The sequence below is a fragment of the Eschscholzia californica genome, unplaced genomic scaffold, assembly GCF_041429995.1.
Source record: "Eschscholzia californica isolate CP2 unplaced genomic scaffold, dmEscCali1.0.p SCAF_2, whole genome shotgun sequence".
Lineage (NCBI taxonomy): Eukaryota > Viridiplantae > Streptophyta > Magnoliopsida > Ranunculales > Papaveraceae > Eschscholzia > Eschscholzia californica.
Genome location: NW_028238309.1, coordinates 627606 through 655320, shown reverse-complemented (window position 1 = coordinate 655320; position 27715 = coordinate 627606). Strand labels below are relative to the sequence as shown.

The 27715-nt window shown below is 37.1% G+C and overlaps 6 protein-coding genes and 1 long non-coding RNA gene across 8 annotated transcripts; 2 read left to right on the top strand and 5 right to left on the bottom strand.

The window, feature by feature from the left end:
• Nucleotides 1–70: 70 nt before the first annotated feature.
• On the top strand, nt 71–2097 carry LOC147554949 (phylloplanin-like). Its single transcript, XM_086660049.1, has 2 exons — nt 71–1484; nt 1629–2097. The coding sequence occupies exons 1-2, from the start codon at nt 1193–1195 to the stop codon at nt 1901–1903; spliced, it is 567 nt and encodes a 188-aa protein (XP_086516175.1). The 5' UTR covers nt 71–1192; the 3' UTR covers nt 1904–2097.
• A 132-nt stretch (nt 2098–2229) lies between these two features.
• U1A (spliceosomal protein U1A) lies at nt 2230–5079 on the bottom strand. Its single transcript, XM_086660046.1, has 5 exons — nt 4729–5079; nt 4383–4555; nt 3561–3654; nt 3319–3410; nt 2230–2700 (listed from the first exon to the last, which is right to left on the bottom strand). Exons 1-5 carry the CDS (start codon nt 4979–4981, stop codon nt 2419–2421), a joined length of 894 nt encoding a protein of 297 aa, XP_086516172.1. The 5' UTR covers nt 4982–5079; the 3' UTR covers nt 2230–2418.
• Nucleotides 5080–5767: 688 nt separating this feature from the next.
• LOC147554947 (serine/threonine-protein phosphatase PP1) lies at nt 5768–9326 on the bottom strand. Its single transcript, XM_086660045.1, has 4 exons — nt 8039–9326; nt 6532–7091; nt 6261–6464; nt 5768–6149 (listed from the first exon to the last, which is right to left on the bottom strand). Exons 1-4 carry the CDS (start codon nt 8232–8234, stop codon nt 6129–6131), a joined length of 981 nt encoding a protein of 326 aa, XP_086516171.1. The 5' UTR covers nt 8235–9326; the 3' UTR covers nt 5768–6128.
• A 102-nt stretch (nt 9327–9428) lies between these two features.
• Nucleotides 9429–9974, bottom strand: LOC147554946 (uncharacterized protein At5g01610-like). Its single transcript, XM_086660050.1, has one exon. The coding sequence runs from the start codon at nt 9972–9974 to the stop codon at nt 9510–9512; it is 465 nt and encodes a 154-aa protein (XP_086516176.1). The 3' UTR covers nt 9429–9509.
• A 682-nt stretch (nt 9975–10656) lies between these two features.
• Nucleotides 10657–16937, bottom strand: LOC147554945 (glyoxysomal fatty acid beta-oxidation multifunctional protein MFP-a-like). Its single transcript, XM_086660044.1, has 18 exons — nt 16646–16937; nt 16364–16480; nt 15229–15300; nt 15010–15123; nt 14832–14899; nt 14648–14729; nt 14427–14482; nt 14041–14343; nt 13877–13963; nt 13371–13545; nt 13163–13284; nt 12916–13079; nt 12256–12510; nt 12030–12151; nt 11774–11895; nt 11252–11400; nt 11030–11168; nt 10657–10927 (listed from the first exon to the last, which is right to left on the bottom strand). The coding sequence occupies exons 2-18, from the start codon at nt 16458–16460 to the stop codon at nt 10883–10885; spliced, it is 2172 nt and encodes a 723-aa protein (XP_086516170.1). The 5' UTR covers nt 16461–16480; nt 16646–16937; the 3' UTR covers nt 10657–10882.
• Nucleotides 16938–19086: 2149 nt separating this feature from the next.
• Nucleotides 19087–25437, top strand: LOC147554944 (uncharacterized). Of its 2 annotated transcripts, XR_015234944.1 has the most exons (5): nt 19087–19375; nt 19504–19592; nt 21968–22120; nt 22583–22624; nt 25298–25437. It is a non-coding gene; the product is annotated as an uncharacterized LOC147554944 (long non-coding RNA). The 2 variants fall into 2 exon arrangements; XR_015234943.1 differs by lacking the exons at nt 22583–22624; nt 25298–25437 and having other exon boundaries at nt 21968–22212.
• LOC147554943 (MATE efflux family protein) lies at nt 23758–26344 on the bottom strand. The gene is made up of 2 exons (XM_086663324.1): nt 25749–26344; nt 23758–25544 (listed from the first exon to the last, which is right to left on the bottom strand). Exons 1-2 carry the CDS (start codon nt 25788–25790, stop codon nt 24108–24110), a joined length of 1479 nt encoding a protein of 492 aa, XP_086519450.1. The 5' UTR covers nt 25791–26344; the 3' UTR covers nt 23758–24107.
• Between the last annotated feature and the right edge of the window lie 1371 nt (nt 26345–27715).

The following is a 27715-nucleotide window of genomic DNA, read 5'->3' as shown; positions in this document are numbered from 1 at the left end:
TGATTTGACGCGCAAAGTTTGTGATTTGTGGGTCTCTTTATACCTAACCACCATCACCACTTCACACCACTCCACCACCACTCCACTTCTCCACCACCACCACTCCATGTCGCCACCAAAGGAAAGCAGACCTTAGAAATATTTCAGATCATCATGTTTGTTATGGTTCACGTTCCTAAATCTTTCATATTTCATAAAATTATGTCTCCATCAAAACCATTTTTATGTTTTTTTTGGGGTAGTCGTATTTGTGTAGTCATTCGAAAAACGATGCACTCAAAACCATTTTTATGTATAATGTATATCAAATGACCGCATTCCATAAGATATAAGATGTAATATAACCATATATCTATAAAAATGTGGTTCGCCGACTCCGTCTATGAATCATAGATTCATCTTCTTGCAAGTGGCCAACAAGACAATCAATATCGTAAATTTGATTAACCTCTCATTCCAAGCTATCTTCAAAACAAGTTTATGCTCCAAGTATGCACTAAAACTGGTCCAATTATAGCATACAATTCACATAGTCAATATTACATTTTTGGTTGCTTCTCCATTTTCTCTCTAGTTGAATCTAACCCCAAAACAAAGGGAATTTCGAGGAACCACACACGCCGTTTTTCTTTATCTTCTTTGTTTTGTTCGATAATCCAACAAGGTTGAAACGAAATGCAGATGGTTCTAGTAAATAACTTTACGCGTACTTGGTATCAATGTGTTCATAATGGAGAAAGGGCAAAAAGTTGCTTACTAGATCTAGAAATAGCCTTTATAGTAAGTGGTTGATGTAAGAGCTTGAGAAGATAAATTTTCTCACCACAATTTGCAAGAACAACGATGATAAACAGGCAAAAGTCAAGGTTGAAATCAAGTGAAAACAGGTCCAACGGTTCGGATCATTGGGTCAACATCTCACTTTTTTAGCGCCCAACATTGTGGCCGTTGATGGGCAATTTCGGCTTCCTTTTTCAGTTCCTCTACCATTCTTGTTGCAGAAATAACTTATTGAAGAAAGCCAAAAACTTAGGTTTGTTCACAACCATTTGCTTGTTATAGGTTTAGGGAGAGTGACTTAGAAGAAGTTGGTTTATAGGGTTGAGACCACAAAGGCGTGCATTTTTAGTAGGAAAACAGTCAATAAAATCTGCAGCAACTTGACCTATATTTCCCTATAAAAGTCACTCAAATGGTTACTAACAAACCAGTCAAGTCTAGTTTTTCGTACAGTTTTTTGTTGCAAACCATCATAACATCAATGGCTTTGAAATCTTTTCTCTTTGTTTCCCTCTTGGTTTTGGTTGCTCTAACGGCAGCACCACCGGCGGAAGCACAACTTGGTGGGCTTGGTGGGCTTGGTGGGCTCGGCGGACTTGGTGGGCTTGGAAACCTTCTCGGTTTGATCCGTATCCAAGGGACGTTATATTGTACCGCTAACGGAAATATAGGCGTTAACGGAACGACAACCCCCGTGTTTCCTAGTAAGCTAGTCTAACTTCGGTGGTGTGTTTCTTTCATACTAAATTGACTCGAGTAGATTTCAGAATGTTTGTTTATTCTGACTCGTGTTGATTTTATGTTCATTTGAGTCGAGAGTCTTACCTAAAATCTCTCTAATGTTGCAGATGCTCTTGTTCAACTCCAATGTGGTGGAAATACGGTGTCGAGTACCACCACGACTTCAAGCGGAGTGTTTTCGATATTGTTGGACCCACTTCAATCTATTGTGTCGTCGCTCCTGACTAGCTGCAATCTTGTTGTTAATACTCCACTCTCTACCTGCAATGTCAATCTGCCTACCGGAATCCTTTCCTCACCACTACAGCTGATTGGAAAAACCATCTCTGGGCTTCTAAGCATCATTAACATCATCCCTACTGGTTTCAACCTTCTCTCTTAAGTCTTAAGTATGAATAAACCCTAGTAGTTTCGAAGGTTATTACTGATTTCCATCAGCCAGCAACTGTTTGAATAAGATGAAGTAAAATGGTTTCTGCAACTTCATTTGTTTCCTGTCATAATAAGTATTTGTTTTCTGTTTTGTATTCTGCAACTTTTCTTTCTTCATGAAATAAATATGGTTTGGCTAGTTTACTCTGTCGTCTTTAGCGGATCTTTCATGGGTACCATCGACAATAAGATGTAATGAAATCAAACCAAATTATGATCTATAACACTCATAATAAAAATATGATCGAAATAGTTTACTTTTGTGATGAACTCATAAACCGATCAAATTGATCAAATTTCTTAATCTGCATAAAAGTTTGATTGAGTACAAAATTATACATCTTACACTACTACTGCATTAAAACATAAAGAGAACAAGTTCATAAAACTAATCAAATCTGAGATTGGAGTTTGAGACAAACCTAGTTTTAGAGTAGATTATAAGAATCTGAGAAGCTTCATTATCTATTTCTTGGCATAAGTTATCTTCATAGGGTTTTGAGGAGTTATCTTAAAACCTTGGAGCCCTTGCATTGCAACTGTTGACTGAATTTCATCACCGTATTCGACGAATGCAATCCCAGGCTTCGTTTCTATCATCCTAACCTCTTTGAACCCAGCATATTGAATGAACAACATTTGCAACATCATCGATGTTGTCTCGTGTGGTAGATTTTCGATAAACAGTATGTTGTTTGGTGGTGCTGGAGCCTCTGGAACTGAAGATTTTACTCCAGGATATGGTAACTGTAATTGACGAAAAGGACAAATAAAGCATCTCAGGAAAGTCCCAAGGGAGAAAATTGGATATGTCTAGCATTAATAACTCCATCAAGGGAAAGGAGCAAGTATCCCAGTTCAGTGTCACGTTGACATACCTATCTGCATGAAGTGACTCAACTAATACTTGCAAAACTTTATCAAGTACACTGGACATTTAAGTTTGAACCCATCTAAACGCCTTTTTCTATTTCTACTACCATATATTTTTTTTGGCCTTCCATAAGGAACAAGGAATTCAATTTATGCCATGGGGTTCGACGTTGGACCTTTACTAACTTATCCACAAGGGCAATCTCATATATAGTCTTGAAAGAGAAAAACAGGAAATTTGATAAAAGAGCACTAAGCATCATGTTCAGGTTGCCAGATCGTAAATATAGGAAATTTTTATAGAATTGGCAATGGTTTGTGCAATAAATGGAACAATCTAGGTATTCTGAGAGAAACTGTGAAACTTCAGACAGAATAATGACACTTCATCTACGAAATAAGGCATTTAAAACGATTAGTAACTAATATATTAACTATTTAAAATGGAAGCCTTCCGAAAGAAATCAGTATCAGAGGTGCAAACATGCTTACAGGAGCAGCTGCACCATAGGCACCGGCATAAGGAGCATTTGGATTCATCGCTTGGTTAGCATCATGATGTGAGTCTCTTCGCTTTCTCTCAGCTGTATCACACAGATACAGGTTATAAGGTGAAAAACATCAATGTACAAGCCTCAAGCAAAGACGGTAGAACACTGAAAAAAGCTAACAATTTTAGGTTGAACTGGGAGCATATATTAACAAACTGTAAAACCATGTCATAAAACTCGTACCTCGTTCATCATGCCGCTTACGTCTTTCTCGTGGAACAAAGCTACCATCAGCCTTTGCTATGACATCCGATTTTGTCTTCGCATATTGTATCCTCTGAAAATTAAAATGTATTCATCCATTCACAATATGGAAACAAAGATAAAAAAAAAAGGGAAAGGAAAAAACGTTACTGAAGTAAGGAAAGGCGATAGCGCACGAAATAGAGGTAACAAACTACATAGTATATACACTACATTTTGAGAGACACTCTCCTTCAACATTCATCTCTCTACAACGAGCAACCAATAGAAGAATTAAGAAAACTTTTAAGGATCAATAAGTACTTTTTAGCTGCGCATATGTATTAGATGTCTGAATGTTGGAAGTGCTTTGGATATTGGTCGATATCTAACCCGCAAAGCGAGCCAAGAAACATTTCGCGTTTACGTTTACTTATTTGACCTAGTCTTATGAAGGGTGGTTATCAATGTAAAGGGGGTATCAGGTTTTGAGATAGAGTCGTGGAGGCCGAATGCCAGGGTTCAGTGAGCTACAAATACTGAAATCCTTCAGATATCTTTGTAATGTAGTTCTTCAAACATAGTGAAAATCATTGCGTCGTTGTTCTCTGTGGACCACGTAAATCTCGTGTGTTCCGTGTGATTGTATACTTTCCTTATTGCTTTTCTGGTTTTTTAGATCGTTGTCATGACATCGAAAACACTGTCGCGACTAAGAACAGAAACGACAAATTTCCACTTATGATACTAAAAAACTACATCCTCAAAAACACAATTATTTTGCAGATAAAATATTTAAGTGAAAGTAAAAAAAAAAAATACCATGGGCTTATCATAAAGAGGAAACCCTTGCATTTGTCTAAGAGCATTAGTGGCGGAAGCGACATCTTCAAAAACAACCCAAGCTTGCCCTTTGTGTTTCAATGTCTTGAATGCCAAAACATCCAATATCTTCCCAAATTGAGAGAATATGGCGTGAAGTGATTTCTTCATAGCTGCATTTCAAAATTTAATAACAACAAGAACTGTTGATGAAGATCAAAAGAAACTAGGGTTTTGAAACCGCAATGATTTTGTAAAAGCTAAAGTAGTATATTGAGTTGGGTGAGAAAAACTAGGGCAAAAACCATTACAATTGTAGAGAGACTGAGAGAGATAGAGAGAGTACCATCAAGTTTGATTTTTTCGTTGAGGTTGTTGATGTAGATGGTCATATTCGATGGAGCGTCGGCGTTGCTCATCTCTGCAACCAAAATCAGTTCACTCTCTCTTTCTCTCTCTAGGTTTTCCGGCGGGGTTCCTCTTCTATTCGTGTGTGGTTTCCGCCAAAATATCACTCCGTCCGCGCCTTCTCCTTTCTCTTCAGTATTAACCTTGCCCCCAAAATTGAAAGGAAATGAGGCAAGTGCGGTGCCCCCCATAAATCTATTGTGACCCCCCCAACCATTTGCAGTTGTGAATATGGTCTCTGTTTTTACTACCTCATACAGGTACGAAATTTTGTTTTAAGCGAAGGCTCGACGAGCCCCCTTAGGAGGCCTCCGTACTTGTTAAGTTTGAGTGTACACCTATAGTCCAGGCTCCACACACTCTCGCGACCCATCCTTGAGCTTTTAGATACCACTTGTCTTGTGACATCTCAAACCTTAGTAGTTGTCGATATTGTCTCCGCTTTTACCACGTCACATACGTATCAGATTTTGTTCTTGGCAAAGACTCCACGTACCCCTCAGCGGTACTTACGAAGCTTGAGCTAGTGAAAGGGTATTTTAAAGCCTTAATGTTCTTCAAATATCAAAGCAGACAGTGTTGCTAGCAACTCTTAATGTTAGTTTGCACAATTTTATAACTCCTTATTTGAAAAACAGTCTCAAGTTAATATGATCTTGGTATAACGCGTTGTATAGCAATTTCACATTGTGAGAGACAGTTTGCGGTGCCTCCCTATAGGAGCTTGAGCACAATTTTCTAGTTATTTGTTTTAAGCCACGCAGTCCTGTAGTGCCCAAAAGGGACAGTATCGTCAGCATCCCAAGTTGATTCGCATGCATCCCAAGTTGATTCGCATTGTCCTATAGCAATACATAGTGTTCGATTTAAAGGTAACAACCTTTTGCCTTTTAAGTTAATTCCTTTTTTGGGTGGGGCAGGGAAGTGTTATGATTCAGCGGTGACGTGGTAGAAGTTATCTGTTCGAGCTTGACAGATTATTAAGTTCGAACCAAAACCATCTCCTTCTTTATTAATGAAATATGATTATCATATTCAAGAAATGTGTTGGTACAGTATAAAAGAGAAGAAAATTAGGTCAAACTCCATCCCTGTACAGAGGATACTCATGTCGTGCACGGTTAATTTACGGACTGCAGTATAATACTTATAAGAACATGCTGTCAATGTTCGACATTATCATTGTCGTGTGAGGTTTCATTTATCTTGTTCCTCAGTTCACTTGCTTCCAGAGCTTCTCCCAAATTGATTTATCTAGCCGATAACAGAAAACCCAAGCTTCTTATGATCTCAACAAGATCTTTGAGAAATCACTTGTTTATAAATGGATCGAAAGCTTCATTTTATCCCTCTTGGTAACTGTTTATCCAAAAACAATTTGAATTGGTTAGCATCTTTTAATTTAGCAAGAGGTTTTGTTTAATAGAACACAGTTCGTATATAAATCACTGAAAAGAAGTCGGCCAGTACCTTCTTAACTGTCAAACCTGAAGAACTAGAACTTCCTGGGGCTGATTCCCTTTCGGCTGGTTTCAAGATCTCAAAAGAGCACATTAGAGCTTCATCAACACTCATTAGAGCACCTGCATTATCAAATTCTCCTCCATAGTTTGGAGCTGAAAATATTGTAACTAATCTCCTTTTCGAGAAAAATTCGTACCCGTCTTCCACCACCTGAAAGTGATAAAAGTTAGACCTCAAATAACCAAAATTTAGAAAGAAATTAGGTAAATCAACTGACCTGATGACCTCGGCATATTAGGTCAAGATCATGTTTTTCCAAGAACTCTGCAACCTTATCAGGTCCAAAAGTACACGCAACACCTCTATCGCTATCTGCCCATCCTTCGACTTTGGGATCAGGATCAGCCCATAACAAGTCACATAATAGACCATTATCAGGAATCTCAGTTGGTCTTTTGATATCTCGAATTTGATCCAAACTTTCCAACTCAGGTGAAAGACCTCCATGCATACAAATGATCTTGCCATCAATAACAGCAGCAACAGGCAAACAATTAAAACAATCGGTGAATATCTTCCATAGCCTAACATTGAACCTCCTTTTACACTCGTCATAGAACCCGTAAATCCTGTTAATTTTCGCATCTTCATGGTTCCCTCTCAAAAGAAAAAGCTTGTCAGGATATCTCAGTTTGTAGGCCAAAAGCAAGCATATTGTCTCTAAGCTTTGTTTGCCTCGATCTACATAGTCTCCTAGAAAGAGGTAGTTTGCAGCAGGAGGAAACCCACCGAATTCAAATAGCCGTAGAAGGTCTTGGTATTGACCGTGTATATCACCTGTAAAAGGCAGTTACTTTTAGCTAGTATGCACAAAAACTAAGACCTTGTTAAGAAAACTAACTTCCCCCAGACGAGTTACATTTTGAACTACGTGAATCTATGAGATCATGCTTGTATAAACAATAACCAAATATAACCATGTCTTTATATAAGCAAAACTGGGCAACTGAGATTTTATCCTTTCTTAAAGATGCAAGTTAAGTACGTCCTCCTTCCACCCGTCCACAAAAGAAACGAAAAAAACAACATACAAAGGTATTTCATAGACAAATACAATACGTATTCTCATAGTCCATCTCCATAAATTGAACTAACAGATTACCTAGAGGAATGTAACACATTATGATAGTCCCACATCTCTAGGGAGAAAATCTAGAGCCCAAGTTACATGTGCGTCCTCAAACTTTTAGTTTCGATGCCTTTCCAGTGGGTCGTGGAGCCTTTGCGAAGAAAAAAAACACATACCCGTTGGGCTTAGTCCCGTTGTCAAAACGGGAACCATATGGGCGAGTGCTAATGTCGGACATTACAAATGATACCCGAGCCGAAGATGGCTCGACTCCAAGGTGGGGGATAGTGATAGTCTCGCATCGCTTCAGAAAACGTCCAGAGCCTAGGTTATATGTGCATCCTCAAGCTTAGTAAGTGTCGCGGCCTACTGGGTGGGCTTGTAGAGCCTTGGTCGGGAACAAAACCTTGTAACTGTCCGGGGCCGGTATGGGTGTCAAAAGCAGAGACAATATCCATAACTTCTAAGCCTTACGGTGTTACAAGGAAAGAAAATCAGTGTTGGGGAGGATGAATTTGACAACCCATTTTTATGTTCTCCCAGTAATAACCTACTAATACACTAGTAAGTACCCAATTAAGAACCCTAATCAGACATTTTAGGAAGTAAATCTCAGGGGAAATTGAAAATTGATGATAAAATTGAAGGAACAAACCGCAGATCTTGATGGGAGCGTGGAGTTGGAGGAGAATAGGTTGAGAGAGAAAGAGATGACGAGCATTGACACAGAGTTGTCTGATTTCACTCTCTGATAACTGAACTTGTTTGATCCCTCCTCCTTTTCCTTCCAATAGTCTTCTGATTATATCGTCTAATATCCTTTCATCCATCATACCCTCCATTGTCATCATCCTTTCCAGTCGATTCCACCAATCAAAATTCAAACTTTCACCACCACAAATACAAATCAAAGAAACAGAGGGAGAGAGAGAGAGAAACAGAGAGGGGTAAAAGGTAGAGAGAGAGAAAGAGAAATGGATCAATAGATAAAGACAGAGAGAGAAAATGGTTTCTAGGGTTAGTTTAGAGAGAAGATAATTGCTTGACTGACTACCCAAATAAGATTGGGGAAGAAGGAAGATGATTATTCACCAAACTATCATTAATGCTCTAATCCGTATTATCCCTTACCTAATTTTTCTCTCTAATCAATTTGTTTGATTTCTTCTATCTCTATTTGTCAAAGGTTATCTGGAGTTGCACCTTAGATTTGTTCTTCTGCATTTATTTAGATTTGGCTGACGTGGAATGCTGAGTTGGCTACAACAATATCAATCGAGGCCATCCTTGGTGGTGGAAGGGAAAATGATACATGGCACAAAATATCGAGTCATGCTCGGACAAGATCTTTAGATGCAGCATCATTGAACTCTATCTATTTAGTCTTACAAATTTAAAATCATGTGATAGTAAACACTTATTACGTCTTTTTTGTATCATCTGACAGTAATCGTGATCCTCCATAAAAAATGACATGCTAAAAAATCTTGCCCATGAGTGTCCCGAGAATGAACATACCATATCAACAGTCGAGTCATGCTGAAGCAAAATTTTTAGCCCATGTAGCATTGTTGATCCCGAGAATGTGTAGTCTTAAAATTCTGAGAACTGCTATTTGGCTCGAAATTGAGGTCAACCACATGCCGAAAGTTGATGTTACCAACTTCCGCTTGGCCGGGTATTTTTGTCCCCATAAACCTGGACCAATGTGAAGTTCCAAAGTCATCTAACAACAAACATCTAGTAGATATTGCTAGACAAAATCAACACTCTTTATCCTTATCTATATCTCAAAACCCTTAAGTGTCTAGCTTATCAATAACTTAGGGAGTCTGATGTGGATTCTATCAAAATACAGAAAGGTTCAATCACATTGACCAGAAAATCCAATCCAACTAATAATAAACTATACAAATTCATACCCAAATATTCTCAAAGCTACAAGTACCCTTTCAGAGATCATGAAGAAACAACTCAAAACACACCAAATAAACTTCAACAAATGAAAAGAATTATCTCAAACAAACAAGTACCCATTTTTCATATGATCTTCAAACTTGATCTTGAATTTCATTTAAAACAAAACTAGGTACATAAAATGTACATGATTAATTATACAACACTTCCTAAGATGATGAAACAAATAAAGTTTTGATCTTTAAACTAGTACCATTATCTTGTTTCTCATTATGAACACAATCAAATCCACACCCACATTTCGGCGATTCATCAAACTGATCGATCAAGAAATCAGCAGAAGCGATTCCAACAGAGAATTGTAGTTCATTTTCGGTTCGAAGAACTTCTATAATATTAACCCAAAGCAAGAGAAGTTTAACACTTACACCTTTGAGATTTGTGAGTTTTCCTTTAGTAATAACTCCATTGATAGTAGACTTATACTTGAGTTGGTAACCGGAAATAGAGAAAGAACAACTATTACTCAAATAAGCTGAAAACTTACCGGTTGTGTTGTCTAACTTGTACCCGGTTGCCCCTTCCGGTAATAAACCCACCGGGAAGTTATATCCTTTAAGAACTTCGTATGCTGATACCTTGCTGTCATTGCCGTCTCCGTTGTTGTCGGCCATTAAAGGCGATGATAAACACAGAAAGCTGATATATAGAATTATAATTGGAAGCAGAGACATGATTATCAATTTGATCTTTGTAAAGAACATATATATATATATATATATATATATATATATATATATATATATCTTACATGAACTGGTAGGTGAGAAGAATGTATAGCTCTGTCTAGACTAGTCCAATTGAAACTTCGCCACGATTTTTTGAAAAATTCCCCTTCATTGTATTGGGGAAACTACTAATTCATTTCTATAATATATATATATATATATATATATATATATATATGTTGTTTTTTATTTCGCTTTCAATCATATAATTGAATATTATTAGCGAACTATGTATGTATAAAGAATTCAATTAGTCGATTTTTTAACTACCATTATATTAGGTAGTTAAGTATAATAAAGACATGAATTGTTCCTGCAGCTTGACTCCAAATAGTTATTTGAAAATGAAACCTAGAAATTGGTAGGTGTTAACTGTCCTACAACTTTTATTGTATCAATTATTGTTCTTTACCAAACAAATAAACCTAACAGCCCTAAATGTTATGACTTTCTGTTTTGACCACATGAAGTTTTTCTTTTAGTTCTATACTCCTAACATAGTGCATACTCATAAAAGAGAAACATGAACAATGAAAGAATGCACAAGAAAAAGAGCATACATTCGAAATTTCGAACGACTTGAATATGTTATAAAGAGATGCATGTAAAATGAGATAAAGATTTCACAATATACAATTCTGAGAAAGACAACATACAATTCCGAGAAAGACAAGATTGATTTCGGCTTTTCTCTCAATCTTTAGTTTTCATTGGATTTATCCTTCTTTTCTTTCGACTTCTACAACAAAGATAACAAATAGCCCGACATGAAACACCATGTTGGCAGATTAATTTTAAAGCCGAGACTTAACAGGCGTAACTTGCTGCAATGTGGCACTCTGCATTGAAATGAATGATTTATGTATTAAGTAAAACTGCGAAGCGATGTGGTATCAAATATGATCCAGAAAAACGGTAAAAATGAATATGATAGATTTTACCAGTGGAGCTCCTTTGGCAGCTCGTTCAGCCAAGTAAACGGACGGCTTGAAGAATCCTCCATACATCTTAGTCCACTCCTCCAATCTTGAGCAGATGTATTTGGACCCAAGTGAGTCGGCCCAAAACATTATCCCTCCCCTGATAGAGATTTTACTTGATTTAGATTATATATTCGTACGTATAATAACATGATAATGGAGAAATCAACGATACTCAATAACCTGTAAGGTGGGAATCCCATCCCCATAACAGCGGCAATATCTAGGTCTGACGCCTTGACTGCAATTCCTTCTGCAAGGACACGGCAAGCCTCGTTTACGACCGGGAAGAATATCATCTCCACTATATCCTTTTCTGATAGCTTCACTAACTGCAATGAAATCAAAATGAATGAATAAATAAATTACCTCATCTAATATTTTTAACTGTGATAATTAGTAACTTGAAAAGCCTATCATACGACAATAAAGTACTGAAATTTCTATTGTTTTAATCTATCAATCACAAACTGGGATAGTTTAATACTACAAAATTAAACTAAAGAACCAAAAAATCGTCAAAAAAGCAACCACAAAAATACTCCACGGCTAAAGTTTTGCTAAAATAGTATCCAACCTGTATGAGCTGATTTTTCAATTTCAAAGAACAAAATCTATTAACGAGAGCTATATTCTCGCAGCAAATACAAATTAAAACTTCTTCCAAAGCCTTAAAGGGTAGGAGGAAGATAAGAAGAAAGAAACCTTAGGATCAACTTGCACACCAGTAATGCTCCTAGCCTTTTCAATATATTTATTGATTTCAGGATCTGGGATGGCCTTGCAGTTATCATCATAGACGTAGAAACCCTTGCGAGTGGTTTCTCCTGAAAGAAGGGCCGGAAATAAGTTACTAATCATGAAAATCTTGAGTATGTGGATATTATGATGAAGAGAAACACCTAATACAAGAACTAGTAAAATCGCTAGTCCCTATTATTCAAACAAGAGTCATCAGTACCAGCTCTTTTGTCTTCCTGCATGATTGGGATCAGCATAGATGTATAGGATCTCTCGGGGTAGTTCAGAACAAACTGGGAACCAGTTGCAACTCCAACCGCAAAACCAACCAGATCGACCAATCTGCGTGAAAATTAAATAGCAGCAATTAGTGTTCAACGAGTGCCAACGTATAAAGAACAGGCGACATTACGATTCTGCAGAAGGTGGAAAATTAATTTAAATACCTAAATGGACCCATTCGCATCCCGAATTTTGTAATTGCGCGGTCAATTTGATAAATATTTGTACCATGTTCAACTAGTAACAATGCTGCCTGCGTGTAGGGAAAGAACATTCTATTTACTGCAAATCCGGTACAGTTACCAACAACAATTGGGGTTTTCTTGATTTTCTTCCCAATGTCTAGCAAGTCAACAACTACTTGAGGAGATGTCTTCTCTGTGCGGACTATCTCCAAGAGTGGCATCACATGAGCTGGACTGCAATATAGCAAAGAGCCATTCACCAACAAAGATGAGAGAGAGGTCCATTGACAATTTGACAGCGTCTACTTCGACTACACTTGAACAAATATTTTACGGAACCCGCGTGGAGATGATCCAAGGGCTAACCGGTGGGGATATTCTCTTCACAGTGAAGACAATCACTATGATAAATCATCACAGTTTGACACATCTAATCCAATAAAAATTTTAGAGTTCACCTAAAATCAACTCTTCAGAAATGAACATTTTTCCAATTGATTTGAGAACTTTTGTTGGGTGCAGAGGTGTCAGAATCGGATATCTTTGTGACGATCATCGTCACGCTGAGGAAAAAATCTCCACCTTTCAAAACTCTTTCGTATTTTTCTTTTTGTGCGTGAAAGTGTGTATATATATAACCTGAAGAAATGGGCCCCAACGATCCGATCTTGAGACTGGGTCTTCTCGCCTATTAAGCTTAAGTCAATTGTGGAAGTGTTGCTAGCAAGTATGCAATGGAGTGGGCAGTACTTCTCAAGATCAGCAAAAATTCGCTGCTTCAGTGAGACGTTTTCAATAACAGCCTGTTGAATACATCCGAAAACAGAAAATGTTGATGCGCATATAGGTAATTAATAAAAAAAGGAAGAACAGGACTGGTACTGACCTCTATGACCATGTCAACATCTCCAAAACTTTCATAGTCAAGAACACCTTTGAGAAGAGAGAAGGTCTCATCGAACTTTTTTTGTGTCATGATCCCTTTTGAGACACGACTTCGTAAATTGGCTGAATAAATGATTTATCAGGACGGCAGATATAAGTGTATAACAATACATTGCTAGTACGACTGGCCTTAAAAAATTGAGACTCACCTTTCACCCTGCCAATCCCGGACTGTAAGAAGTTCTCATTTACTTCTTTCAGAAGCACAAAATAGCCGGTAAGGATCAGTGCTGTAGCAATTCCAGAACCCATTAGTCCTCCCCCAAGAATAGCAACTTTCTTAATCCTTCTTGGCACCAAACCCAAATTCGTGAGACCAGGAACCTGATGCAACAACTATGAGCATTAATCACTGACTGTTTTATTCGACTACTTTTATGAAAGTTTAGCACATCCCAGAAACATCTATAAACTCAATAAAACTTTGGTCGGAACCAGGCTTTGGATTCCCGAAGTCAATTAGCCCAAGTCAGTAAGTCACTTAACACCTCATTACAAACGAAGAAAGCTGGTACGAGTAATATTACATTTGTTGGAATGTAAGATTTACAAAGTACGATAACGATAGTAATTTCCTCTTTTCAATTCCATATGCAACACTTTTCATAATTTTTCATGGAAGAGAATAAACAAATAGAGCAAGTACAGTTTAAACCTTTGTGGTTGCACGCTGAGCAAAGAATATGTGAATCAAACTCTTGCTAGTATCAGATTGTCCAAGTGTCTGAGAAGCTTCTGCTTCCTGCAGTCAAATATCACACGTTGCACTATGCATACCACGAAAAAACTCAAAAGGCGAAAGGAAGAAAAGATACATACCTTCAATAGTCCAGCAATGGGCCCAGAAACTATTCCTTCCTCGATTACATCAATGCATACTTGCGGATGTTTGAGGTTTGGAGCTTGTTTTTGGGCCTGAGCTCTCGCATATTTGAGTATTGCCCTAGCATCTGCCAGGGGCTCTAACTTGTCTGTTTTGTAAAGACTGGCAACCCAAGGTCTTCTACACTCCGCAATCTCAAGGGCCCATCGACGAGCAGCGTTTATCAATTCATCGGGGGGAGCTACAGCATCAACTAAGCCCAGGGCATAGGCTTCCTCCCCTTTCACTGGCTTAGACGTCTGTTTATAAAGAGAGAAAGAAAGTCAAATATAAATCTATCAGACACAGTAGGACATACAATATTCTGAAACAAGAAACATACCAGCATCATTTCCAGCGATTTCGAAAGACCCACGAGCCGTGGAAGCCTCTGAGTACCTGAGAAAGAACAGAAACGTAAACTAGGCTTACGAATAACTGCATAACAAGACCAACTCAAATGGCACGAAAAAATTCAGCAGTGAGTAGTTGAACTAACAACTAAATTAACCCCAAATTCCTCCTTAACGGTAATATTTAGCAGTTGTCAGTAGACAATTGTACCTCCTAATCCGGGAATTATTCCAAGTTGAAGTTCAGGAAGCCCTAGCTGTGCAGTTGGGGTAGAAATACGTGCACTACATGCCTGGTAAAAACTGCAACAATTAGCATGTCATCTGAAGCTCATGAAGAAACTGCAGCTGATCACGAAAATGTTTTAGTCAAATTCAAGATAATGCCAATATACCATCGCTATCTCTAACCCGCCGCCTAAGGCAAGCCCATCAATAGCAGCAACCGAAGGTTTCTTTCCACCTGGAAATTGGGTACCATTGTCACAGATCATATTCTCACAGCTTAACCCATAAAAAGCATAGGAAATTTCTCCAGAAGTAAACTGAAACATTCAAGTCACGATGAGATACCTTCTAACGTGTCAGAGACGATATCTTTTGATATATAACCAGGCTTCGGCTTCTGAACTTTTGGTCCACCAAAGGCTGTGATATCAAAACCTCCACAAAATTTTCCTTTCGCACCTGCTCAAAATACCTCTTGACATCAACTTCACTTCCATAACTTGCGCAAGAAACTGTTCTATTCTTTATAGATAATAAAATAGACCTTGAAGTTCATCAACTTGCCTGTGATTACAATCGCCTTCACATCATCTCTTTGCAATGCTTGCTCATAATTCTCTTTTAGACTGTTGAATACTGGAGATGCAAAGAAGAAACATGAATACTAGTTTCTCTACATTTAGTTTAGACCAGTTTAGAACACTTCAAAATTATAAACGATCATGTTTTTCTGGCACTTCACATAACAACAATAAAATCACATCCCTCTAACATTTTCTGGTAATTTATTTCATGTTCTGACGAAGAACAATGAAAGCACAAAAGTAGCACCGGAATAAGCAATCGCACAGGAATGCACGAGATTTACGTGGTTTGGTCGTAAAACTTACTCTAGTGCGAACAATGGTGCGATGATCTTCGCTATGCATGAAAAACAAGGTTAGTAGGTTACAAAGATTTCTCAAGAGTTTCTGAATATATACCCACTAACCCTAGTACTCTGCACCACCACAAACTCTCCCCAAACCTCGAGAAAGGAATGATTCCCCTTACATTGCTAACCACCCTTAATACGATTAGGGCAAACATAACATAAATGTGTTGGGAAATGATTTCTCGGGTTGCACTTCGCATCTGATATTAACCCCTACTCAAGGCACTTTTCAACATCTCAACCTATGGAAGAATTATGTATGCTAGCTAATTCTCGATATGAAGTCACGTTCGCTCATCTTGGATCTCTATTCTGGGTTCATATTTTTTTTATCTTATTAATGTCGAATGCACTTTAAACTATTGTTTATCCTCTACCTTTCACATTTTTACCTTGCCTTAACAGCTAGGTCTAAATCACAAAAATCAGCGTACCAAATTTGAAGCACGTCTCATTTACAATACAATATGGAATTCCCAAATGATCTTTCAAATGTTCTCTTATAAGATTTGAAGTGAAAATGTATATAAGAAACTAATTTGGTTCTTTGGTCGGATCTGACCCCTCTCTTGAGCTCTGGAAAACTAACAATTACCCTTAATTAATCAGCAACTCCAATCTACAGATGCTCTTGAACTCTATACATAATAGTGTAAAAAGTATGCATATCTGAGATAAATTAAGCATAAACTGAACCCTAGAAAATTCACTTTTTGTTAACTGAAAATCAAGTAAAGAAGAAAAAAGGGTAAGGGAAGTGAATACCATCGAAGGAGAGTGCATTAACAGGTGGGTTGATGAGAGTAATAAGAGCCACCCCATCAGTCCCAACCTCCATTACTGTTCTTCCCTTGCTACCCATCTCTCAGATTCTCTCTCTCTCTAAGAATCAGAGATCAAAGTTATAAGAGAAGAAGATGGTCTTGATTGTTAAGTTTTTTAATTTGATTAATTAATATGAAGAAACGTCCCTAATTATTTTCACAATTTGTTGGGAAATCTTTATAATGCCAGTGACGGTTTATTTGTTAACAAATATAAACTCACATTTGTAGGGAAATTCTAAATACAAAATTTGTGATACTCTAAGGAGACAATCAAACAAAGAAAGAGTGTTGGATGAGGAAATGGAGCCAACTCTTAATCGAGAAGGAAATCGAACCAACTCTCTTTAGACATCTCAACCCAATTCTATAGAATATAGAAGAGCTGAAGAAAAACATCATTTCTATCAATATTTTCTACTGTAATAGAAAGTGCAACCAAAAAGCTCATAAGTTAGGTCATAGTGCTTCTCCAAACCATCTCAATAAGACGTAAGTCCATATTGAGATGTGTCAATATATAATTAACAAACACAGGTAAAATGACGCTTTCTTTAATTTGTCAACACACCTATATTTCTGATAAAAACAATTTTTTCTCTTTCTTTTTTTTTTTTGTTGAAAAAAAAGAACATGAGAAATGAAGAGTTCACATTAGAATGTATATTTATATTTTTGGACAATATATAATAATAGTATAGAATAATATGCTTTATGCATATATAAAACTTATCACAATAGAATGTATATTTATATTTTTGTATTATTTTAAACGTTTTAGTATAAAACATTACAAGAGTGTGAACACTTAAAATAGATCAGTTCAACGCTTCTTCAAAGTGGTCTTCGTTCCTGATTTAAGAAAAAAGTAGAATAATATGATTTTTTTTTTTTATTAATTGCTTTTCACTTAGATGAAAGGTCGAATATGTAAGGGTTAATTTCATTTAAGCTCTCTAAAACTGATTTCTAAAATGGTCTGGTTCTGCATTTTTTTTTCATTAGTCAATGTTCAAACAAAATGGTAAAACAGAAAAGTAAAGAACCGTTAAAATTATATATATTTAACGGAAAGTGAAAAAGAGGATTATTTTGTCAATTGGGTTCATTTTGAGGAGTTAATGTACCATAAGCCACAACTAAAACTGACCGCGGCAAATAATTTTAGGATTTTTGAGGGAGAGGCCCAAAAAATATAGGGTAAATAAGTATTATCCCCAGCCTAAAACAAAAATGAGAACCCAGTCCAAATTGTCAGGACAGCTCACACTTTTCTGGTTTTTATTTTATTTATCCCTCTTTTACCCCTTTACGGGAAATTTCCGTGTTTTCTGACAATCTGACGGATGACAGCGAAGCAATTAATTCTCCGTACATGACGTAATGTCAGAGAAACATTCAGATTTTTTGAAAATTAAAAAATGGCGCCATTTTTTGACGAAATTTCAGGCAATTTTTTTGGATCCTGCCCACTATATTTTCTGTTCTTTCTCTCATTATTTTTGAAAACATTCACATTTTATCTTCTTCATCTCTTTCAATCTCCAAGAACATAAATTTTCTGTTCTTTCTCTCTCTAAAAGTTTTATGTTCTTATTTTTTTATGTTCATCATTCTTATTTTGCTTCACATTTTATCTTCTTCATCTCTTTCAATCTCTAAAAACATCAATGTTTCCTGTGTTTCTCTCTCTAAAAGTTTTATGTTTTTATTTTTCTTCTTCATCATTCTTATTTGTTTCACATTTTATCTTCTTCATCTCTAAAAACATCAAAGTACATAACCAAATGGTCAGTGCACAGAAACATTCCCGGTACAGAAGAAAATTCTCAGTTTAAAAGTGTCCAGTATTCAACCAAATGGCCAGTACACGGAACAATTTCTGGTGCACAAGAAAATTTTCAGTACAAAAATGTCTAGTACATAGCCGAATGGCGAGTACACAGAGCAATTCCCGGTAGACAAGAAAATTCTCATTACAAAAATGTCTAGTACATAACCAAATGGCCAGCACACAGAACAATTCCCGGTACACAAGAAAATTCCCGGTACAAAAATGTATAGTACAAATCCAAAAAATGGCCAGTACACTAAATAATTCCCGATACACAAGAAAATTTCCTTGTACAAATTCAAGAAAAACTACCAAAAATGAAGAAATTTGTTGAGATTGGAAAGAGATAAGAAATAAATCTGGAAAAAAGAACGAAATTTGTTGAGATTGGAGAGAAAAATTTAAAAAGATTGGAGAGATAAATATGTGTGGGAGAAAATAAAAAAGAAATAAGAAATAAATCTGGAAAAAATAACGAAAATGGCAAGTTGGTAAATTTTGTAATGGCAATTCTGTAAATTCGTGGACAGTACAAGGTTTAATGTCAGATGCGTCAGACTATTTTTCAAAAATTTTCGCATTTCCCGGGAATTTTTCGGTGGCAATTTTGTAAATTTATGGAAAGTACACTGTATGATGGGAGGCGTGTCAGATTATTTCTCAGAAATTTGAGAGTTTCCTGGAAATTTTTCGATGGTCGTTTCGTAAATTTCGAAAAGAAGAAGGGTGTTTCGGAAATTCCACCCCCACCTCCTGACCATTGGACCTGCCCCTTATTCTTTTCCTGCAGTGGACCTGCTTCTTATTTTGGGTCAAGGATTGGGCCTTTTGCCCAACCCCTCATAATTTTACCGCCTTCTCTCATCACAGTAAAGTGTTCTTCACTAACCAAGAACTTGATTCATAACTCCGGTTCTAGAGAGAGAAATTAAGAGAGTAAAAGCTTAGAGAGAGAAAATGGCGGACCATTATCAGGAGAACCGGAGCCGTACTTCCGTTCACTAAACCTTCCTCCGACGAGACAAAGTCGTCGTCAAAGAAAGTCATCATCGTCATCATCATCAAGAGTGCCGATAGAAGGAAGATCTTCAAAAAGAAGCAAGCGATTCTACTCTCACTGTTAGTTTTTTTCACATCTCGCTTTCATCTTATTGATTTTTTAGGGTTTTGGTTGTATGATTTGAAAAATCTGATCTATATTTGGAAACTAAAATCTGATTTGATAAGTTTGAAATGAAATCTTTCAGGCGATTGAGAAACATAGGTGGGTATATGAAGAAAGAGTTTGATAAGAAGCATGGACCTACTTGGCATTGAATCGTTGGTCGAAATTACGGTAACTTCTTCTGTTTCTTGATCAGATCTTGAAATTCGTTTTCTTCCTTTTCGTTTAATTTGGTTCAGTTCTTGTTGATGTTTATATTGCTAGTGTGATTGATTTCTATCCATAAATACAATATTGAACTGAAATTGAATTTCTCTTGCTGAAATAAGGAATATAGGCATCTCAAATTCAAAATACTTTTTGTAATTGCTAAGTACAAACTTTCCAACAAAAAACTGTAGAAATTCACTAATGAAACAGAAAAGTTAGGATGCCTGAAATACTTGGACGAATTCCGGCCCAAATGTGATTTAAACGAGCTGAATTCCTTCAAATTTTCTCTCTTGATGGATTGGGCAAAATTCGGCCGTCCACGCAAAATTTCGACAGGTTTTCGCCTGAGCTTTGTGACGCCCCAAGCCTTAGCAGTTACCGGTATCGTCCGCTTTAGACACCTCTTGCCCAAACTCATAGGTACGAGGTGTTGTTCCTAGCGAAGCCTCCACGAGCCTACCCAAAAGCCTCCACGAGCCCACCCAAAAGCCTCCACCGAGCCCACCCAAAAGCCTCCACGTTAAGCATTCGCCTATAACCCAGACTTCAGACAGTCTCGCGAGCAATGTGGGACCACCACAACGTTGAATATTTGAATGCTCAACCTTGGTATGTGTCGAGGCCTTTTGGGTGGGGTCGTGGAGCCTTTGCCCAGAACAAAACCCCGTACCCGTGGGATTGGATCGGAGGTGTCTAAAGCAGGTACATTATCGATAATTGCTAACGCTTGGGGCTTCACACAGTTGCTGATGAAATGCAGGCTCTTCAAGTGTGGTGAGATGACCTTACTTGTGATGTAAGAATACGAAAATTGTTATACTTATATAAGTTATTGAATAGTCAAACTTATTTACTCATTTTAATTTTTATCATATTGAACTTGCACATGTTTCATTAAACGAATTATTTGTCTATGGTAGCAATTATCTTAAATGGCTCCTTCTATCCGCTCTAGTTCTGTTGGTAGTCAAGTTCTCCATAGATTTCTTTGTAGTTACCCTCAGTGCCTCATTGTCTGGTCCAACTTTTCTCTTCTGCATCCATTGGAGTAACCATGATTCTGCTACTTTGATTTGCATGTGTCGTGTGGTTATACGAACTCAATTGACTCCCGTTGATTTTATGTAGTTGACCACCTTCTAAATTTTTGTATGTTCCTTTTTCTTTTGTGTGCGTATGTGTACTTATAACATTTTTTTTACGACTCATAATAATCAAAAGATTGGTTGGTTATTTTTCGAGTATTGCCACTTGACTCTTTCTCTATTTATTACTTTGGATGAGGATGTACCATTGCTAAAAATTTCTTTGCACAAAATGACTTCACAGTTTTATGTTGTCTTGTACCACTTTGAGATTGGCTCATATTCTTTTTTCTATTTATATAGGTCAGATAGATACCTTTCCTTCAGTACTTGTACAAATAGAAATAAGGAATCCCAGATCTATACTCATGAGAAATGGACATAGTTAGTTACTTTAGCTCTCTGCTTGAGAATACCTTTTGAGTTAGTGAGTTCACCTAATAACACGATGATGGATAAATCAAGGTAGAGAAGTAGCCGCAGTATTTGCAAGTCACAACTTAGTAAACGTTGAAACTTCAATCAAGGTCTGTAAGCTGTATACAATATATTCTATGTATTATGTGCCCAACCAGTGTCGTGGGATGACGAATTTCACAGTGTGGGCGGCAGCTATCAATAGAATCCCCACTATTGATTTCCTGAGCAAAAGAAGTTTCACTTTTGCTAACCGGTGCGCCTTATGTAAATGGGATCTCGAATCGGTTTCTCATCTTGTTATCCATTGCAAGGAGGCCTTCAAGGTACATATCTATTTCTTGAAGAATCAAATTGTGCGTGGTGTCTGGCGGGAAATATGCTTCTTGCTCAATGGACGAAGATCAAGACACTAAAGAGAAGTAGGCAGCTGCGTGATCTTATCCCCCTTACGAACATATGGTGTATTTGGAAAGGCGGGAACAAAACTACTTCCAAGAAAAAACCAATAGATCACCCTACTATCATCTTCTCCATATTATATATACATATCATACGAAAAATTATATTAGCTCGTCTTACTGTAATGTAAATCGTAAAGTAACCAGAATTCTGTGTTGAGAAAGACGTTTGTCCCTTTGTGGTAAGTAAAAGAGAAGAAATAGCAAACGGTAAAAAGAGGGTTTTCTAACGCAAAACTGTGTCTGTATTCACTTGTTGCAAGTTTCACGTTCATCTTTCTTAACATTTGAGCATCACATTAAAGTTCATTAAGTATAGCTTTCCATATATTATACGGCAGTTTAAGTTACACTCATTTCATTCTTACAGGTTCGTACATGACTCACAAGACACATCATTTTGTCCACTTCTACTTGGATCAGAGAGCAATCTTACTGTTCAAGTCTGGCTAATGGAGGTAAGTCGTGGCAAAGGAGACGACATCGACTACGATCCTGGTGAATTTATGTTCATATCTTATAGGTAGCTCCTGTATGTATAATGCTTAAGTTTAATCTGTATATTTCAGCTCTTACTGAACTTTTAATGTGATATGTTGTTTGACTGCTGATCAATTGCTCTACTTGTTAGAAACGGTGGAACTTTTTAACGGTGTTTGTGACATGAAAACCTGATAGCAGGTGATCCGTAAAACCAACACGCAGTACAATATTTTCGATTAGGTTGTGAATTTGCTTGTAATAGAACATAATATTCACGAGAAAAACCGTAGACCACTAGAGAGACATCAAGTTTAGTAACTCAAATTACTAATAGATTCGTCGACTCGATCTATTGGAAATGATAGATATGTCATCATTGATTCATGATCAGCATCTAAGTTAACTTTCTTTGAAACACGAGCTTCCTTCTTTCCTTTGATTTCCTCTTCACTTGTAGATATTTGACCTCTCTTTCGATTTTCACTAATGTTAAACATGGCAGAGGATGGTTGTCTAAAGATCAAAGGCAAAGAGCGGTTTCATGGTAAGTAAGCATTTCCTAGCTTCTTTAGCTTGAATTATTTCTAGTAATCATGTGTTTTTTCTGCGTATATAGTTATACTTACGAAGTCTATAAAGCCATTGAATTGGTTTACTTCTACATGAAAATGGTTCGAAAAATCAAGTTTATATGTGTAGAATGACTTTACAGTTTACATACTAGAGTTGGGCTTCTGCACCGTATGTGCGCTAGTTCTTACTGTTCGAGTCGAATGATGTCCTTATCAGAATCACCCTTGACGGGAACCTCAAAATTGTATGAGGTCGACGAGTCAGTGACTCAGTGTACTAGTAAAACTAAGGGACTGGTTAGGGGAGTTTGTAATAGTTGATGGTGGCCCATCAATTAATAACCCTCCATGGAGGTTTCTGAGACACCTATTGTTCCAACTTAGGCCGGTGCTAGCCTAGTTGAGGTTTAATAAAAGATGGGGACATTTGATTTCGCTATCTGCAATTCTCATAGTGGGCAGGCTGCCCACGATGTCCGCAGCTTTAAAGAATAAAGGGTATCCAGTCGCAGGAAAATTTTGTTAATATCGTATAAGATTTAGGGCCCAAAACCCTCCACGATTCGTGAAGAGAAGACGATAATTAAGAAGAAGAAGAAGAAGAAGGTAGAGAATTGAGAATATGAGCCATATAAAATTATACTCATGCATCTATATTTTTTTTTAACTTTTTAAAAGGTAGAGAGAAAGAAAAGTGAGAGTGGTTATTTTGTCTCTATTACTAGTTAGGGTAAGTACGTATTGATGCAAGATTTATTAGTTTTGGGGAAGACAAAGGGGTGGGTGTTTGAGACCCATACGAATATCATTACTTGTATATCTTCGTATTATCATGAAACGGGTGGACCGATTATTTCATTTTCTTTTTCTGTTTTTGTGTGGTATCAAAAGCGAAGAAAGATACGATTCTACATTATATTCTTTCATCCATAGATATAACATACGTATAGGGAAGATCCCAACTTGCACTTACTCTTTACTTTTTTTTTGTGGTATGGTGAAAACCTTGAAGTGGACCCGATCAACAATGAGAACCACGTGTTTCTCAAATAATATCGGTCCGAAAAAAACATAAAGTATAGTAAAAAAAAAAAGAAGATGAATAAGATATAGATATGTTCCTTCTATACACGTAATTCCATATACATACACTTAAAGATACTCCTTGTCTCTCTAAACTTGCATACAAATATTAATGGTAGATGAAGATAACCTACCTATATATATAAGAGAAATAAAATTAAAATTTACATAAAGTCTCTGTACATTAGTGGGGTTTCCTTTTTCTTTTTAATAATTAATTGACTAAATTAGCAAAAAATATATATTTTTTTACATCTTTTATTGATGGGCCTCCACTTTTTCTATCATAAACTAAAAAGGCTAGATTAGTGTTTATTAGGGTTTTTGGATCTTATTAGGGTTTTTGGATCTTATGTACTTTAGATGTTCATTTTAGGTCATGCCCACCAAGTCTTTGGCCTTCAATGACTCTTTCTCCCAATCTGTCTTGAAAATTACTGTTAAGATAGAGAAAGCACAGACCATTTGAGCAGCTAAAAGCCCATAACAAAGTCCCACAAACCCTAGTTTCATAACAAAGGCCAAAAATATAGCAACTGGAGTACCCACCAAGTAGAAAGAGTATAGGTTAATACCGGCCCCGACACTGGGCCTAGCCGTCCCTCGAAGGACTCCACAACCAGTTGTTTGTGGGCAATTAGCGAGTTCGCATAGTCCGATAATTGGTAGAACAACCATGGTTAATTCAAGAACTTCATTATCTTGAGTGAATACCCTTCCCCATGAAACTCTTCCTAAGGTAGTCCATAAGACACCTAGTATGGATACTAAAATAGCTAGTACTATTGCTACCATGGTTGCTATACGTGCCTTTCTAGGTCTACCAGCACCGAGTTCGTTACCAACCCTAGTTGAAACAGAAGCGCTAAGAGAAGTCGGTAATGTATACATGAGTGCAGTAGTTTGAATGACAATTGCTGATGCTGCTAGAGAAATGTGAGGAGGATTAATATACCCGGCAAGTAGTGTCATGAACTCATACCACCACCATTCAAGACAAACACCTAGACAACTCGATAGAGCTAGTCTAAGCAAAACCCACCATTCTTCACTTACTAAGCTACTAGAAACAATAGTAGGAGATAAGAGAGGTGAAGACGATGATAGTAATGGTGATATAGATGTACATAGAACAGCTTGTCCGTTGTTCTGATTTTCGTTATCGGGGGAGATAGTTCGGTAAGTGTAAAAGTATATGTAACCTAAAAGTAAAAAGAGAGTGTTGTAGTTGGTTAGAAAGGTAGAGATAGCAACTCCGGGGACTCCGAGTTTAAGATTGAAGGTCAAGAAGATGGTGACAGGAAGGTGTATAAGAACCCCAAACAAAGTACACCAAAAGAGTGGCCATGGTGTTCCTTTACTTCTTAGGTAAATCCTTAGAGGTTGAATAAGGCTATTGGCGATAAGATCGGGTAGTGTATAACGACAATAGATACTCGCTACCCGTGTTATATCAGGATCTTGATGAAGTATAAGCATTATATGTTCAAGGTTAAGCCATAATAAAGCTATAGGGATTGAAGCAAATAGTAACATGAGTATTGTTCTTTGTACTGTGATAGAAACCAATGGAAGATTTCGAGAACCGAAAGCTTGACTGCAGACAGGATCCATCCCCATAGCTAGACCAGCAAGAACGGAATAGCCGGTTATGTTGGTGAACCCGATCGCTAAAGCACCACCGGCTAGGTCAAGTCGGCCTAACCTTCCCATGCAGACAACAGAGATGATTCCTTTCAGGTATGTCACTAAGCTCATGGCAGCTATTGGAAAGGCTATATCCTTTATTCTCTTCAATTCTTCTACCACCTATACACATTATACATACATACATGTATATATATATATATATATATATATATATATATATATATATATATATATATATATATATATATATATTATATAGGTAAAGTTAGTACTTGAAAAACATATTTGTTTGTTAGTATGGCAGTGTTGTTTGGAGTGGAAAGTATTGTACTAGAGAGACAAAAAAAGAAGTTTTGGATGTACCTCTGGCATTGTGGGGTGCTTTTGAATATGATCTGCAAGCATAATTGTGAGTTTTTCTTCTTGTTTTTGAAAGAATTTTGATCAGAGCTTTATTAACAGTGTCCTTTTGTTCTTGAGTAGAAGAAGGATTCTCTTGTAGAGATAGAAACTAGAGAGAGAGAGAGAGAGAGAGAGAGAGAGAGAGAGAGAGAGAGAGAGAGAGACTGAGAGAGAGATGTGTGTTTGTCTCCTATGTTACTAAGGAGGTTAGGAGAGGGATGAATGATCTTTATAGTTTATAGTGGTCAAGTGGTAAGCAAAGTAAAAGATGGACTACAATTAATGAGAACTAAAACTCACTTTACTTGAGTGATATTATATGACTTTCTATTGGACAAACAATCTTACTGTTTTTGAAAAAATTGATTCAATGAGCATGAGCTCAAACAAGTAAAGCCCGAACTCTTAGCAGTTGTTGATATTTTCACCTCTTTTACCACTTCACAAAGGTACGAGGTTTTGTTCTTGGTGGAGGTTCCACGAGCTAGAAGGCCTCGATACTTACAAAACTTAAGCTTACACTTATAGTCTGGACTCTAAACACTCTCGTAAGCCCCCCCCCCCCCCCCCCCCCTCCACCCTTCATCGAAGAGTTGTTGTCGGCTTTGATACCACTTGTGGTGGCCCATGCTTTAGCAGTTGCCGATATTGTCTCCGTTTTTATCACCTCAAATAGGTATAGGGTTTTGTTTTTGGCAAAGTTTCGGCGAGCCCCCTCCCAAACTTACTAAGCTTGAGTGTGCACCTATAGCCCAAACTCTGGAAACTGTCGTGAGCGTTGCAGGACTGTCACAATCCTTTGCGAGCTCAAACATCAGACTCTAAGTTAACCTATTTTAGATTTTCAATGTGACGTTTCATGTCCAACTATATCATGTGAAAATCTACCTCCACTGAACTTCATGTGATTCATCTCTATCAGACGCAAAGCATTTTGAAAAAATTGTGTAGCAGTTATTTTAAATATAAAAAAGGTATCATCGTCAAAAATGAATAAATATAAAGACATAAAGTATATGTTACAATTGGACCAATCCTATGGTTCCGGGCTTCCGGCGTTCCGTAACTCAAAAAGAAAAACATCAATTTTATGAACTGCAGTTTATGATGGGGAGAACAGGTGATGGCTCCAACCTAACATGTGCAAGAAGATGTGTAAGTCACATGAGAAAGAGATGCATCAAAAAAGTCACATGAAAAAGTTTCACAAAACCATGCAAATATATCTTCTTACTTCTTACTTGCTAGGGTTTTTGTTTAATTTCTCCAAAATCCTTTTGATATATACCCATCATAACAATAATTCACATATGAAAATGAAACTTATATAAAAACTTCACCCTCACAATTCAAGCAATGGTCCAACCCTAGAATTTTGATTGATATCCTATATTCATGATACATACAAGATTATTAGTTTTCTAGTGGCCCCGTCGAGTAACCACCATTGATCCGATAGCGGCCCACATTATATGATCACTTCGATAGTGAACTAGTCTTCGTCGAAAATTTGTAAAGATATGAAACATTTAAAGGAGATATTAATAAAAGTGCTTTCGATTTGGTTTATATTGTTCCTTGAATCAAATCTCCATATATTCTCGTTGTTTTGATCTTTGGGAATCTCGATAAAATAGATTTTGGGCCATCTTATGTGGGCCATGGAAGACTACTTAGTGGAGAAGCCCATAAAACTTTTCTGCAAAGTGTTGCTCGTTACGAACTAGTACAAGGCTCACTGGTCCTAAATCCAAGCCCAGGCTTAAGCCCAAGCCCATAAACTCCAAACTTAAGATAGGATCTAGTCATCTAGATAGCTCATGTATAGAAAGTTAGAGAGATATTTTGCAATGTGGGAGGAAAGGGGACCTACTGGGAATTCAGTTAAAGTTGTACTTAACACTATCTACAAACAATATTAGTACAAA